The 15,429-nt window shown below is 40.6% G+C and overlaps 1 protein-coding gene across 1 annotated transcript in view; it reads right to left on the reverse strand.

The window, feature by feature from the left end:
• si:ch211-159i8.4 (matrix-remodeling-associated protein 5) overlaps positions 1 to 15,165 on the reverse strand; it is a 16,520-nt gene extending 1,355 nt beyond the window's left edge. Inside the window, exons 1-16 of the mRNA XM_049758527.2 lie at positions 14,934 to 15,165; positions 13,374 to 13,494; positions 13,045 to 13,181; positions 9,266 to 9,395; positions 8,359 to 8,597; positions 7,906 to 8,057; positions 4,185 to 7,118; positions 3,833 to 4,053; positions 3,347 to 3,617; positions 3,133 to 3,276; positions 2,419 to 2,937; positions 2,146 to 2,317; positions 1,794 to 2,054; positions 1,535 to 1,661; positions 1,287 to 1,367; positions 42 to 1,188 (exon numbers count right to left, since the gene is read on the reverse strand). Of these exons, the coding sequence (XP_049614484.1) occupies positions 42 to 1,188; positions 1,287 to 1,367; positions 1,535 to 1,661; positions 1,794 to 2,054; positions 2,146 to 2,317; positions 2,419 to 2,937; positions 3,133 to 3,276; positions 3,347 to 3,617; positions 3,833 to 4,053; positions 4,185 to 7,118; positions 7,906 to 8,057; positions 8,359 to 8,597; positions 9,266 to 9,395; positions 13,045 to 13,181; positions 13,374 to 13,457 (6,619 nt within the window). The 5' untranslated portion in view covers positions 13,458 to 13,494; positions 14,934 to 15,165. The remainder of the gene's footprint in view (positions 1 to 41; positions 1,189 to 1,286; positions 1,368 to 1,534; positions 1,662 to 1,793; positions 2,055 to 2,145; positions 2,318 to 2,418; positions 2,938 to 3,132; positions 3,277 to 3,346; positions 3,618 to 3,832; positions 4,054 to 4,184; positions 7,119 to 7,905; positions 8,058 to 8,358; positions 8,598 to 9,265; positions 9,396 to 13,044; positions 13,182 to 13,373; positions 13,495 to 14,933) is intronic.
• Positions 15,166 to 15,429: the final 264 nt, after the last annotated feature.

The raw sequence follows: 15,429 nt of genomic DNA on the forward strand, positions 1-15,429 counted from the left end.
CAAAGATAATGAATAAAAAATGAAAAATATGCTGTGCCTACCTGTTGACCCTCTGATCACTGGCTTTCTTCCTGCTTCCAGTGCATAACGTTTCTCTGCTTGACCAGCCGCATTCTTTGCTATACACCTGTAAACTCCCTTATCACTCGCAGCCAGTTGAGAGATCCACAAAGTCCCGTTATTATGATGATGGGCAAAGCGTTGTAGTCTAACACCAGGCATAAGCATCGTCCCATTAGGTAGCAACCATACATACTCTGGGCTTGGTTTTCCACGGGCAGTGCACTGCAGCTGCAATTCTCCACCATCATGTTTAATTGATAGGAGTTCAATATTAGGAACAGCAAAACTTGGTTTCTCGGCTATTGATGCCACGTCCAATTCAACTGATAGGGATGCTTCACCTAGATGGTTTTTGGCCAGACACAAGTATTGTCCTTCATCTGTTTTTCTCACTCCTCTCACTTCCAAACTACCATTTTGATGGACTTGAAAGCGACCACTGAGATAGGAAAGTTGTAGCGATTGGCCGTAAGGAGTAACCCACCAAACCCTTGGCTCAGGTTTCCCTTCAACCTTGCAATCTAATAATACAGTTTGGTAAGAAATGCCTACCACCTTTTTGGCACTCCTGCCTTTGTTGCTATTGATAAAAGGTTCCCTGGATTCAACCTCAAGAATCACATTTTTTATGTCATCACCAGCAGAATTTCGTGCCACACAGGCATATTTCCCTTCATCGGCTAGTGTTACTTTTTTAACTATTAACATGCCATTTTCCATTACCTCAAATTTGTCTGATGACATTGGAATCGCATCATTTTGCGGTGAGATCCAAAAGATTTGTGGTGTAGGTTCACCAGTAGCTTGACAATTTAGTTGAGCTACTGCGCCATACTTCACTGTGACCAAAGATTGAAATTTGAAACTAATTCTTGGGGGATTCGGGCCAACCTTGACACTAACTTTTCTCTCATCTTTACCTAGTTTATTCTTGGCAAAGCAAGTGTAGTCACCCTCATCTTTTTTGTCCATCTGCTGAAGAAGTAATGTTCCATTGCCAAAAATGACATAGCGATGGTTGTTATCGCCACTGTCATCAGACTGAAGGGCATTGTTGATTAGCGTTCCATCTGGTAGACTCCAGGAGACTTCTGGATCTGGGAGGCCAGTTGCAACACAATCAACCTAAGAGCGACACAACACACATATTTGAATATCCATTCGTTATTTTCCCTTGATGCTCCTTAACCACAGTACCACAACCTGTTCCATCTAGATAGTACCTGGACTTTTTCTCCAAAGTTTACTCTCGGTTGTGTTGTTCTCACATGTTCGATTCTAGGCGGGGTCATCAAGACATCCACCTATACATACATATGTAATGAATGAAAGAGTGATGAGATCTACATTTTTTCTTCATGTTGTCTACTGCCGCTGATACATGTTTAATTGTTGAGCGGATATAGGAAAAATACAGGTAATTACCAACAAATATACACAGTTTTAGATATAATCTCTGTCCTAATCATACCCGAAAAACCTCCATGTCCTCTCCATTTGGTCGCTGAAAGAAGCACAGATAATTTCCACCATCCAGCTCTGTTAGCTGAAGTATCCTCAGAGTCCCATTTCGGAAAGCTTTAATAGGTCTCTCTGGACTGGAGGCAGATGGAAAGAAGAAATTACCCAAAGATTAAAAGATTTACTCAAGTCTAATAGCATTTAAAAATGTTATAATTTGAACGCTCTTGTATTAATTCATCAGGTTTCCCACTGGGTATTTTTGTAACCTGTAGTGATGCTCCATGATAGTTTTAGAGGGCAGCTGCCAGAAGGTCCCCCTTGGGGAGCCAATTGATTCTGGACAGTGTAAGTAGACAGCAGAACCATACATAGCAGAAACTGAATGCTGGCGAGATGGCACTGCATGATGATGAGTAGGAGGGAAAGGAAGAGGAGGATAACGGATATGTGAGGAGGAATCTGCCCGCACTTCAAGACGGACGGTTCTTTTTGCAATGCCCACCGTGTTTGTGGCCAAACACTCGTACCTGTGTGGAGGGCAAAATGGACAATAACATGATGAATATATAATTGTCTTGACATAATTTGTACAGTATGACAAATACATCCACCCCATACCTCCCTGCATCAGATGGTGAGACATTCTTGAAATACAGTGTCCCATTGGGAAAGACAAAGAGCTTATGTCCCAAAAACTGTGATGGCTTGACATGGATCCCTGATGGCAGTGTCCACTTCAAAGTGGGCAAAGGTTCTCCCTTCGTGGAGCAATGAACATATACATTCCTCCCTGGGCAGATGTAATTAGATGATAAATTGCATTGAGAATATTTTCTACTCATCAAGCTACAAGTGGTAGGACATGATTGGCATTTATTTTGCATGCAATACCTGTTGGAATGATCACAGTGTCACTTGCAGCTTCACTGATGCTTGGAGGCAAAGCTGCAACATGAAGATGATAAGTGATCGTATCCGCACCAGCTGCATTACTTGCAATGCATTTATAGTCTCCTTTACTGGAGAAATTGGTTGACTGTATTTGCAATGTCCCATTCTCAAGTAGAGACATATGAGAGATAGGAGTATGAATGGTCCCAATTTCTCGAACAAATGTTCCATCCGGTAGAATCCAGGAAATTTGAGCTGGGGGTTTTCCAGAAGCAAGGCAGTCAAGTGTCACAGTTTTCCCTAAATAGTTTGGTATCTCTGTCGACCTGGGAGGTTGGATCTTGGGGGCCTCAGTTTGAACTGCTAAGGTAATAACCATGCGATCTGATCCAAACTTATTCTGGGCAGTGCAGAGATACTGGCCTCTATCCTGTAGCTGGACTGTTTTAATTACAAAAGTTCCATCTTGGAAGACTTCAAACCGAGAACCATGCTTGGTGTTGGCTGGAATGGTGGCACCTGCGGAGAGAAAACAAATAAAAGAAGGAAATCAATGAGTGGACCACAAGGAGAAGACCCCAATGTTTATGTTAATTTGAAGTTGCAAAAAATGTTGCTTCCAAATGCACAAGTCAACATTCTCAAATTTAGAAGATTGCAAATTACTTCAAATTATGCTGCTGTACTCATTTCTTTATCATTTTCTAATTCTACCTGTGGATACTTTTGTCCATGTGATGCTTGGCTCGGGATTCCCTGTTGCTTTACAATGTAGGACAGCGTCACCCTCTGCCAGGACTGACACACTGGCTTTGTTCACCGTAGTGATACGGGATTTGGCCCCACCAGCACCAGCTCCTAACAGCATCACTTCAATTAAAATACTTGATACATTGTTCAATATAATGAAGAAAATTTAGATGCATACCTCGAACATGCCACTGATCCCCATGTTGCAATCCTGAAGCGGTAGGATGGGAAGAGTGTGGGGTCAGATTTAAACCAGAGGCGGAAGATGCTGTTGATTTGGCTAGGTTTGTAGTTAGTTGGGCAGAGGAGCGTGTCGGCACTGGTCTGAGGTGGGAAGGTCTGGTGAGGGGTATCGCACTGGGTTGAATGTGGTTCTGAGGATTGTTGTGGTTTATGAGCGGTTTGAGTGTCACTAATTTTCCTAGCTGAGAAAGACGATCAATATATGCCTGAAAAAATGTACATGGACAGAACAATTAGTAAAAACCTGGAATTGATGCTTCATTGTGACCACTGTGCCAAAGTTTACCATTGTATTTGTTGTTGCAGCAATAGTGAGGATGATGATGATAATGAGACGTGATGTAATATGTATGCTAATTACTTTATGCATGGGACTAAGCAATCATTTTCACACCCGCTAACCACCACACTTGTAGCCTACCTGTCTGTATCTGTTTCTCAGCTTTGATAGTAACAGTTGATCTCTGACTTGAGTCCTGACATCAAAAGGATTATTTTGTTGGGAAGAATGAATCATTGTTGGCTTGATAATGTTGCTTGTGGGTTCCACTGTTTTAGCTGTGATCTCTGGTTTGTTGGTGCTAACTGGGCTTTGAGCCCTTCCACGTGGGAAAAGCCTGGTTTCATGTGCGGGCACAGCACCTGGAAGAGAGAGAAAACTTGTGGCCTAGACACATACCACCAATCCAGCACAATATGTATGATCCAGTTAAATTGGCATGACTTACATGAAACTATTTACTGTATGATCAATCACAAGCATGTTTACCTACCTTGTTTGGGAGGTGGAAAAGATTCTGGCTTCTGCCAACGAGGATAGATAGGGTAGTGATGGTTTGAAGGCCAGTAGGAAGTTGGTGGAATGCGGGGTGGCAGTGGTGGCCTACTGATATCTCCCAGCTTCCCTGGATTTCTGTCTTGATGTATTTGTGGCACCTCAGCAGAGTTTGGTTGCTCTTTTCTTTGGTTGTGCCAGTGTAACCAGGGGTGAATTGGAACGGTGGGAACGTAAGGCTTTTCAGGCTTTGCTCCTGCTTTATCCACCTCTTCAGTGTCATCTTTGGTATTTTCTCTGTTGAAATGAAAAGTTTTGAAGGTCTCTTTGATTGAAGAGACTTGGGTTTGTGTATTTTGTTCGATGGATGGTTGAATGGTTGGCTTTGGTGTCTGGGATGTTGAAAGTATGTTATGCCACGTATCGTAACTCTTTGTGACCAACTCGTTCTTAGATGATTGCCTCACCATCTGAAGCTCTGTGTTTATTGTTTGGCTTTCTTGTTCTCTAATTATTGTTTTTAACCCTCTCTCCATCTCACTTTTTCCTTTCATAATTTCCACATCCCTCCCTGCTGATATATTTTTAATTGCATTCACTTGCTCTATTTTCACATCAGTCATTTCATTGTGAAGAGAAATGGCTTCTATCTTTGGAGGAATAGTTGTTTTTGGATGAGGTAAAATATGTGTTTCTGACAAATTCTCTGAGTTGGATTCTATGTCTTTTACTAATTGAGAAGCTGAATAGCCACTTTCATGATCCAGAACTGTATGATGACTTTCAGAGTTGGATTCTTTTCTTTTGTGCGTGCTTCCACTATGCTCATTACCGCTAACTTTCTCTGTCTGATAGTAACTGGTAACAATAGTTTCTTCGGGTATTGTCCAACTAGAGGTGGTGGTAGTAATAATTGTGGTCGTTGGAGGGGTAAAAGTAGATTTGAGCATAGTAGATGAATGAAAAGATGATTTGGGGTCAGGATGAATTCTTCTCATAGGTGGTTTTCTTCGTCTAAAAGGGGGCCTTCTTCGGTTTGAGCGACCAGGAACAAATTTCCTGTTACCTAAACCTTGTTGCCGATTTTCTGTTTTTTCAACTTGGGTTCTGATGACTGAAGTTTCTCCATTGTTTTTTTCTGTAATTCTACTAACATGGTTAAGGGATGACACTGTACTTCTGTCAAATGGAGTCTGTGAAGTTTTGGGTTGTTTATCTTTTGCTGGTGACTCTATCCCATACGCAGAAATAGTTGTAATTGGTTCATTGTTCGCAGTTGTGTAGGAAGAAATAGTTGCTGCAGGGTTGGGAAAACTGGCTGGGGCAATCACAGTGGTAGAATATGGTAACGCCAATTCTGAGGCCTGTGCAATGGGTAATTTGGCATTGGCTTGAGCCAGAACTTGTGCCCAGTAATTTGGATCCAATGTCTTCGCAACAATGGTGGGTTTTCGTTTAAAATCTTTCTTTGGGATTTTGTTTGGATTCCTTCGCTGGGTTCCGACCGTAGAAACCTGTGTCGCAAAAGGGCGAGTAATTTCTTGGTAATCTCCCGCCGAACCCTCTTCTGTTTCAGCGTCTAAGATTTGCTGCTCTGTTTCTGTCTGTACTTCAGAATTTTCAGAGACCTTTTCCCCTGTCACTTCGACCACGTGTGACAGCATGTCAACTCCATAGAGATTTGAGGCCAAACAACTGTATTCCCCTGAATCGTCTTCGTTCAACTTCCTCACCACCAAAGTACCATTTTCCATGACTGCTGCTTTTCTTGTCTTTTGTGTGGGAAGAAGTACTTTGTTTGTGGGCATGTACCAAACAGTTTGACTGGGCTGTGCTGATGTCACCTCACATGGGAGTGAGATCGAACCTCCCTTTCCAACAGTAATTTTCTGTCCATTGAAAGCAGTGGGGCTTGGTGATCGTTCTTTAACAGTAAGCCTCAAAGACACTAAATCCACCCCTGCTTTTGTTCTGATCATACAGTGATAGAGACCAGAGTCAGATTGTGATGTATTCATGATCACAAGATCCGCTTTGTCATCAATTTTGAGTTTTTCAGACACACCCTCCACAATGGACAAATCTGGAAGCATCCACTCGATTTTTACTTCCTGTCCTGAAGTGACAACACTACATTTTAAGTTAACCTTTGACCCTTCAAGAACAGAATTGACCCGCCATGCAGTACCACGGTGAATCATTGCCCAAGAGGAAGAAAGGTCAGTGGCATCCTGCTGCCCTCTGTGGCTGCTGATTTTTTGGGTGATTATGGTTGTAAAATCCATAACCAATTTCTTGGTTGTTGTTTGTTGTCTATTAAGCTTTAATGTGACTCTGTGTTGCAGCAGCCATGCTGGTTCTGCCACCAAATATCCTTTTAAGTCTGTGAAATATGGAGAATTTTCATTTGCAACTTGGGCATATTGATACGTTTTTCTGCTAGTGTTAGCTCTTTCTTGTCCTCGTTCCAAGATAGCAGGACTTTCATAGTAATACGCAACCAGTTGCCAAAGATTTTGCAGTTTTTCCCGATCAATCTCACACTCTAGGATGGTTGCTAATGATACATTGACAGTTAGCCCTTGAACTGATCGTGGATTCACTGTCCAATTTATATGAGAACTGTCTCCTGGGTGGCGCATATCACAGTCCACATGAGCATTATTTCCATGAATATCTGAGAGAACAAAACTTAGGTGGCCTAAGGGCTTTTCAAAGTCTCGGGTATATGGGAGGTCGGGCTCTGTGTCAGATTCAGCCCACACAGGGTTGTCCCACAGTTTGAGGGAAGAGCGAAGAGCTGGTCTTTCACAGGCAAGTTGATCTTCACTTAATCCAAGCAATATGGTGCCGTTCAGGGATTGGGGAGAGGAACACTGAGGACAAACCTCTGTTGTGCTTGTCTCACGGTCCTTTTTACACTTTATTACTCCTGGAAACAAGAAAAGGTGAGTTCAATTAACGTCTATCTGGCTATCAAAATGAACATAGTCATTTTTGCAGAGTCCAGATATTTCTAATACATCCATTCACGTGTCTATCCGACCACCTGCCCATCCATCCATCCATCCATCCATCCATCCATCCATCCATCCATCCATCCATCCATCCATCCATCCATCCATCCATCCATCCATCCATCCATCCATCCATCCATCCATCCATCCATCCATTAATCCAACAACAATTATGAGCAATAATTAAATTGGTTTCAAAACAAAGGTGAGGGATGAAATAACTTATGTGGGTTGTACTTTCCAGGTTGTTGGGTTCCAATATTTTTGCATTGTCGCGCTTGCAACCTTGATCAAGCTTTGATTTTGTGAATTTGGTACTTTCGGTAAACAGAACTCCAGACTAATAGTGTCATTTTCCCCCTAAAATGTTGTGCAACTAACATTTTAATCTACTCATTCATGTGTGAAAAACTGATTATTTTTGTTTGTTTTAAAAAACATTTTTGCTGTTAGTGGTTGCTGACATATTTCTGCTCCATATTCAGTAATATAGTTAAAAATCAGTGGGAAATCGAATATTTACTCAAGTTTGGTTCAGTTTAATTCAGTCGATTTGTGATTAGTGTACGTAAGCGTAAACAAGCTCATCAAAATAACTTTATAGTTTCCTATAATGTTTTGTGTTGAAATACAAAAACTTGCAGGCTGAGCTATTTCAGTCCAAAGTCCAATGAGAGTTGTGAATATCTTTTTATACGATACCTTCATGTGTAGCGCTCCACTGTATCAACCAGTGAAGTTGACAATCACAGGTCCAGGGGTTACCATGAAGAGAGAGAATTTCCAGTCTAGGCGATGTGTACAGTACAGTCGCAGGGAGCTGTTCCAACATATTATCTGAAAGGTGTAAATGCCTGAGACAAAAATAAATGAAAACAGTCAAGAACTTTAAAGGCCATGGAAATGCAAAGTGGCCGCAAACTGGGATGGGTAGGGTAAAAACAAGCCTGATAAGGTGTTTAGGGCACAAGTTTCCTTGTTTGAAATATTTGTGTGCTAACAAAATACATTTTGTAATTGCTTGACATGAACTATAGGGATTACTTAATACCAATAAAGAGACATTATCACTTTACTTTATTTTCATTCATTTTGACATTGTACCTACAAAAACAAAACGGCAGGCACAGGTATTGTCTGTTTTTGTTTACTTACTTGAGGCCAGAGGTCCAAAAGTTCCCTAGAAGTGACACTGTAATGAAAGTATGAGGATGGATCTCTTTGAGAAGATTCCCTTCCAGTTGTAGTAGTTTGAGTGAAGTTAAACCCGTAAAAGAATATGGCTCGATAAAGCTGATGAGGTTGTGGTCTAGGTGCAGGCGAACCAGACCCACCAGACCCTCGAACAGTCCAGGTTTCACTATTGTTAGCTTGTTATAACTCAGTTTCAGTATCTGAAAAAATACAAAATTCATGTTACTCAAAAAGTGGCCCATTAAACAAAGTTCACAAAATGGTTCAGCCAACCCACATAGTATTGTTTGCATTCAGACGGTCTTATTGCAATTTAATCTCTGGATAAACTTTGCTTGTGTGTGTGTGTGTGTGTGTGCGTGTGTGTGTGTGCGCGTGTGTGCGTGCATGTGCGTGTGTGTGCGCGTGCATGTGTGTCGAAGCGAGTAAAATCGAGATCTAGGTGTACCTTTATATATATTATTCCTTAACGTTATTATCAATTACTGTGTTTTCCGCCCTATAAGGCACACCTAAAGACCTCCAATTTTCTCAAAAGCCGACAGTGCGCCTTATAATCCGGTGCGCCTTATATATGGACCAATATGGATTCGTGGATGAGGACTAATTTATTAAAGTAAGCTTTACGTGTTTATTTTGTGTGTTGTGTGATATTAACGTTTGAGCAACATTGAGTTATTGATATATTGTTATTGTTTTCACTATTTCGAGTGTTACTATATTATGATTGCATTAACGTTTGAGCAACGTTGAGTTATTTATTCTATGTGCCTTATAATCCGGTGCGCCTTATAGTGCGGAAAATACGGTACTATGGATGGTTTCTAATAGCAAGAGTAATGGTATAACACACTCACATATACAGTACCTGTAGTGATCGCAAGCTATAAAATGCTCCTGGGTGGACTACGCTTATGTCGTTACCATGCATCAAGAGCATTTCCAGTTGCCGCAGAATCCTGAAGTCTGATGCCTCCACCTCAGTCAAGCTATTATATCTGTAAGCAAGAGAGCAAAATGTTTACCTTTTGGTAGGATAGAAGGGGCACTCCGAGTGTGGGCCACATATGGCCATCCACTTTTCCACCATAGATATTCGCCACTACAAATAGTGAGTGAAAACCATTTCTATGGCCTGTTCTGCCTCATGGTAATGACGGTAACATGCTGTAAAGCAGCAGGAGCACGTGTGAATAAAGCTTTGGCTCATAATCATACCAACAATTCAAATACAAAGAGCTATCGAAAAACCTGTGTATTCTGCAACTTTCAGCACATTAAAATAAGTATATCTTTCCAAGAGTCATGCTGAATGCAACACAGAACAACACCCCCAAATCAAAGAAGAGCAACTTTGAGTGTACTAAGAAGAAATTATACTGTCCAGTAAGTTCACTTCTATGCAATTGCCAATTTTTAAACGGGAAAAAGGAGATGGGTTGCTCCCGTTCAGTGGAGACAGCAACACTGCCTCCCGCAGACGTCTACAATTCACATTTCTTGCAGGTACATACTGTATCTCTGTTGTTCTCACAGAGATATGCTCCGAGCAAACAGAGGTTTGACACTTTTATCAACGTTATTAATGACGAAAAGTACCGAAAGAGTAGAGTAAATAGGATAACCCATGTAGTTTCTGGGCCAAATTCACAGTTAAGTGCTGACACACTGAAAAATAACGTATCTGCTCCTATGTTGTTATTATTAGGGCTGCTCTCTATAAGATCCTCAGCATTATTCAGTGGGAGGATAAATATTAAGAGCTGAATTTATTTATTGATGTATTTCCATAACAAAGTCCAACTATAATAAAGTAAACAAAACAGTCCAAAAATGTAAATACAACCCAAAGAATATGCCTCGTATGAATGTATACCAAAGCTGTGCGTTTGAACTATGAATAAGTGGGTGGTCTGGTGTTTTGAAAACTCCATTATGTCAGTTCCCCGAAGGTCTGGTCTCCCTCCAAATGTCTGGTCTGCTGATGTGCTCTCATGATTCCTGTGGGATTGTACTCTGCACCACGTAAACACGCACACAGCACAAATCAATGACATACAATTACCATGAAATACTTATTTAACACGAGTCATTCACTAGTAAATGATTAACTCAACCAGGGGGAACCTCAGCAGTGCTTCCATGAGAAACTTAGGGCCTCTCCATATTGCACCGGTCTCTTTATATTTGTTGCAAGTGTGTTATCTCCTTACATGACTCCTTCAGTAAAAGTACAGTTTGAGTCAATTGCAGTGTGAATCAACTGACATGCTGCCTCGATGAGTTATGCACCACATTTCTATCTCATCAATATGCCACTTGAGAATGAAACATTTCAAAGGCCTTAAAATAGAAGAGCAGTTTTCAATGCCATAGTACTCCAATTCCATCTCATCTTAAACCTGCCATACTTAAGGCAAAGTTGTAGCGCAACAACCTACTGACTTTCTCCCATCTAAAAATAATATGTCAATATATATATAAATGTCAAACTGTAACCAACTCAAACCAATTGCCCATGACTTGTGTTGTTACCCAGGGATCTATCCTGAGTCCTCTGTTGTTCAGTCTGTATGATTTCAGGCCAATTAATATGCAGCTTTACAGCTACCACAACTTTACATATGACACATATATCGTATGTGTCACTGTTGGCAGGTGAACATGGGCCAGTTTATTCTCCCTGTCAGATTAGATCAGAACCATCTCGGCTTCTGAAAACCTCAAAGAGTTATCTCTTGCAGACAGGACTTAACGCAAACAGTGTTAAAATTGATGTTTTATTTTCACTCATTGCTATTAAATGAAGTGATAAAGGATTTTTCATGGATTGACCATTTGCCCTCTTGTAATTTTACGAAGCTGTAAAGAACTTATGTACGAACCGTGCTCTACAAATGAACTTGCCTTGCCCATGTGCGTGTCGTGCCCTCCCCTCTTTCTTCTGCTGACCTGCCTCCATTGTGCCTCCGCACACCTGTTCCTTCACGATTACATCGGGTAATAAACCTTGTCTCATTCTCTCGTCATTAGTTTTTCCATCATTATTTTGACACTTTTGCCATTACTGACTGCCTTCCATTTTACTAAACCCTAGCTGTTGAGAGAGAGGGGAGGGGGGATGGAAGGAGAGGGAGAGCGGGTCACTAGATGGACAGCAATTCCCCATTGTGTACCAACCAATGTCGGAGCAGCTGCTGCCACCTGTTGCTGCTACTGCTGAGGAGCCTATGCAACTGTGCTGAACTGACATCTCCTCCAGAGGAATGTCATGCTTCTTCTGCAGACAGCGAGGCCATAGAGTAACTACACTGTTGGTTATTGGTCATGACGAGTTCTGTCCGCAGAGTGTAAGTGGTGGCATGTCAGAACTTGAGTATGGAAAATCCTGCCCATGTTTTAGACAAAGATAGGCTTTTTCTGATTGTACTTTCCATATTAATGATTCTGATTCTAATTATAATTTTATAAGGTCTATCGTCATAAGGCAACTTTACTTTAGAAATGTTTCAGTGAATCCAGAAAATAAAGTTAATGCAGTAGACAGAAGTCACTCCCAACATCATTATTTCTGAGTGAACTATTTTTAACACCATGAATTGCAATCTAATTTTAAGGCACCCTTGGCGGAATTTACATCACCCCCATATTAACTGGTCCTTGGGAGTTATTTTATTCTCTACCCAAGGAGCTCAGTTCATCACTATAGTCTCCACAAGTTATGAAGACCTTAAGGAAAAAATTTTTTCGGAAGCTAAAGCTAACAATTTACACCCCATGGACACTGATTCCGGTCCTCAGGGTCCGGTGCATATTTTCTATGCCTCCCTGGTGCAACACCTCTATTTAGAATGATGAGACAATCATCAAGATCTGCAGAAGCTGGATAATGATCCTGATCATTTGAATCACTCATATACCATGAGTGTGCCTGGATTGATATCTCCAAGAGGGAGGTTGTTTTCTCTTTTTAGCTCTTGGCCACTTTATGAACGATATTACTCTGCATCGACCAGAGAGAAGTATACTAACAGATGTTTATACCAACAAAAACATGATGCATGACAGGATTTATAGCCTTGTCGTTTTCCATGGTAATTGTTTTTAGTCAACGTTCGATGTTTGATAGAGGTTTTGGTCTTTTATATTTGTATGGCTTCTAATTACAGGGTTATTTATCTACTGTATGAGACCATTGTGCTGAAACTTGGAAACAGTGTTATTTGTCTACTGCATGAGACCACTGTGCTGAAACCTTCATCCACTACGCAAAGACCCACATGGAAGTGATTAGGAGCTTTCCCTACTTCAGAGTCAGTTTGGAGGCACATGCTGGTGCTAAACCTTTAGCTCCTGGCTTTCAAACAAAAGTTGACATATTAAATACACAGTGAGTTGTGGTTTGATTATCTTCCTGATTATATGTCAAATATAATGAGGGTTTAAAAATGCTATGAACTTTAATAAGAATAGAGAAATTGTCATGTTTTATGGTCTCACATGTTGAGACAAGTACATACACAATTTAAAATAGTCATAACTGTAATGATAGTTTCTTTAATATAACCCACTACAGATTCCAAAGTATTTCAGTTGCCCTGTTTAGATTTTCCGAAAGAGAAAGTTTTTAATATGTCCAAGTCTTACCCTAGGTTGAGTCTCTCTGTGTCCTTAGGAAATGTTTTGGGTACAGCTGTGAGATGTCTGAATGTACAGTGAACGTCTTTAACGCTTGGACAGCTACAACTCTGAGGACAGGAGGGTTCAGCATGTGCATGGGAGGTCTGCAATAGGGGAGACATGACACCTTGCATTGTCCATCAATACACCAAAAGTTAAATCATAGAACAAGCATGAAATGAACTTGTCAATGTAAAAGGACATGTATTTATGAAAATTTCAAAATTTGTTAATTTTAATTGAACATCAAGCAAGTTGAACTTTATTGAAACAGTTTATGTAATTAAGCTATTTACCATGAGGCATAGTAGTGATGAGAGAAGGGGAAAGCACACTGCAGCCAACCTGCAGAAGATCTTTATGCACCACCACAACGCCATAACTGAATCTTTGAGGATGCTCACGCCATTAATGCATCTGCAAAAAAAATGGGTAATGATTAACAATTTTCTTAATAACAGTTCTGTACACAAATGCAAACATGTATTATTAACGAGTCATAATATGGCAGCCAGATGTGATAGATGTGCAATATTTTTCCCAAAGATGCATAATATTTGGAATACTCTGGTTCATGTAGATTTAGATTTCAAGTTTTTAATGCCAGCAATTACAACAAAAATTGCTTCTGCTTACTCCGTATTTGACAAGGCGAAACTTCACCGTCTTCAACCTCACCTCAAATTTTGATACTACTGTAACTTTAAAGAGAGATAAAAAATCCAACTTGTCTCCGCTATAAAGTGGTCTGGAATTGTCTTACGAGGTCAAAGCTACATTTTTACATGGTCTTTCTTACTAATGACTTCACCAGATTGGAGACAGTGGGAGAGGACGGAAGTCACAGAAGACAGTAAAAACAGAGTGTAGGATACAGGTTGCCAGTTTGGACAGAACAAAATGTGATCAGATATGATGGTCATGTTGAAATAAAAGGTAAAAGGATACGCAAAATAACAGGTGAGAAGATTCTTGCGCAACTCGACTGTGAGATTTTCAGAAATCAATATTTCAAAAACCTTCTTTCCTTTGTAACAGTAAACACAACGTACATGTGTTTACATGGGACATGACTGGTTGAGCATTGACAATTAGCATGGATTCATTTGAATTTAACTTTCTCACCTGATTGTTATTGCTCACAGGCGTATTGTAGATGGAACAAAATCTTAGATATCTGTTGGAATTACGTAAGATCTTTAGGAATGGAATATATTGAAATGCTTTCGAAATGACCCCCATCTTGATGATTATTGATACTGACGCATTTACATTCCTGTTCAGTGCACCCACTTCAGCCTGGTACTTCCTGGTAGCTGTTAACAGGGCCACACATGGTGCAGCTGACTGTAGAGTCTGAGCTGAGCTCATTTGTGAACCAGTTTTATGCTTCCAGGGAGCTGAGGGTGACCATGAGGAATCCCAGGAGAGTCAAAAATAGGGAAGCCCACGCTTGAAATTCCTGGTCGCAGTCCAGATATGTCATGAATGCATCTGAGGATGGCGTCTGATCAAATATTTATACAAAAAAAATTAAGTTGCCTGAAGATTTAAGGTGAGGCCGGCACGCTGTGATTACAAACATGACAATGCTAGTTTACAGCTTATGTTGAAATGATCTCATAAGTCCTCATTAACCTGTCTGAGCAAGAATCACCTTTACGAGAATGTAAATTCAGATATTCCATCACAAACAAATTATTATAAAAGAGGTACACAAAATTGTGCTTCTAAATCCTCTTCAGAACCAATTTAGCATTTTTTCTCATATGGAAAACAAGTGACAATTCAAAGTTTCCTATGATTGCATTATAAAGTTATATCTATGAATTAAATCAGGTTGAATACACACTCACCTGTAAATTCCTCCACTGGACAGCACAGACTATTTAAAATGAAGACCCGCACCAAAGTCCTGGAGCTTTGACTGCGTCTTTGAAAGTTTCACAAGACGCAAGCAAGCTTAAAAGTATACAGTTGATGAGTTAGTCCGCTCTGCTGACTTGTTGCAGTCTGAGAAAAATCTCAGAGAACACAAGAAGGGATGGAGCTCTGTGAGTGTGTTTGGATTAGTTTGACCCTCTGTTGGTCCTCAAAGCATCTGGATTTGAGATTAGTTTCTTTCCTCCTTTCTGGTCCCATTTGGTGTGTTCAGACAGGAATGCTGCACTTCTCCATCCCCTCCTACACCTACGCTCCTTTCCTCCACCTCCCCAAAACTCCCCTTCTTCTCTCCACATCAGTCTGCTGGAAACATTAGGGCATTATTTTCCATTCTTTTTTTTCTTTATTTTTACTCTCCCAGCTTGTTGTAGGCCAACTGTTGGAATCTTAGACATTGTTTCTCATGAA

This window comes from Syngnathus scovelli, chromosome 1, assembly GCF_024217435.2.
Source record: "Syngnathus scovelli strain Florida chromosome 1, RoL_Ssco_1.2, whole genome shotgun sequence".
Taxonomy (NCBI): domain Eukaryota; kingdom Metazoa; phylum Chordata; class Actinopteri; order Syngnathiformes; family Syngnathidae; genus Syngnathus; species Syngnathus scovelli.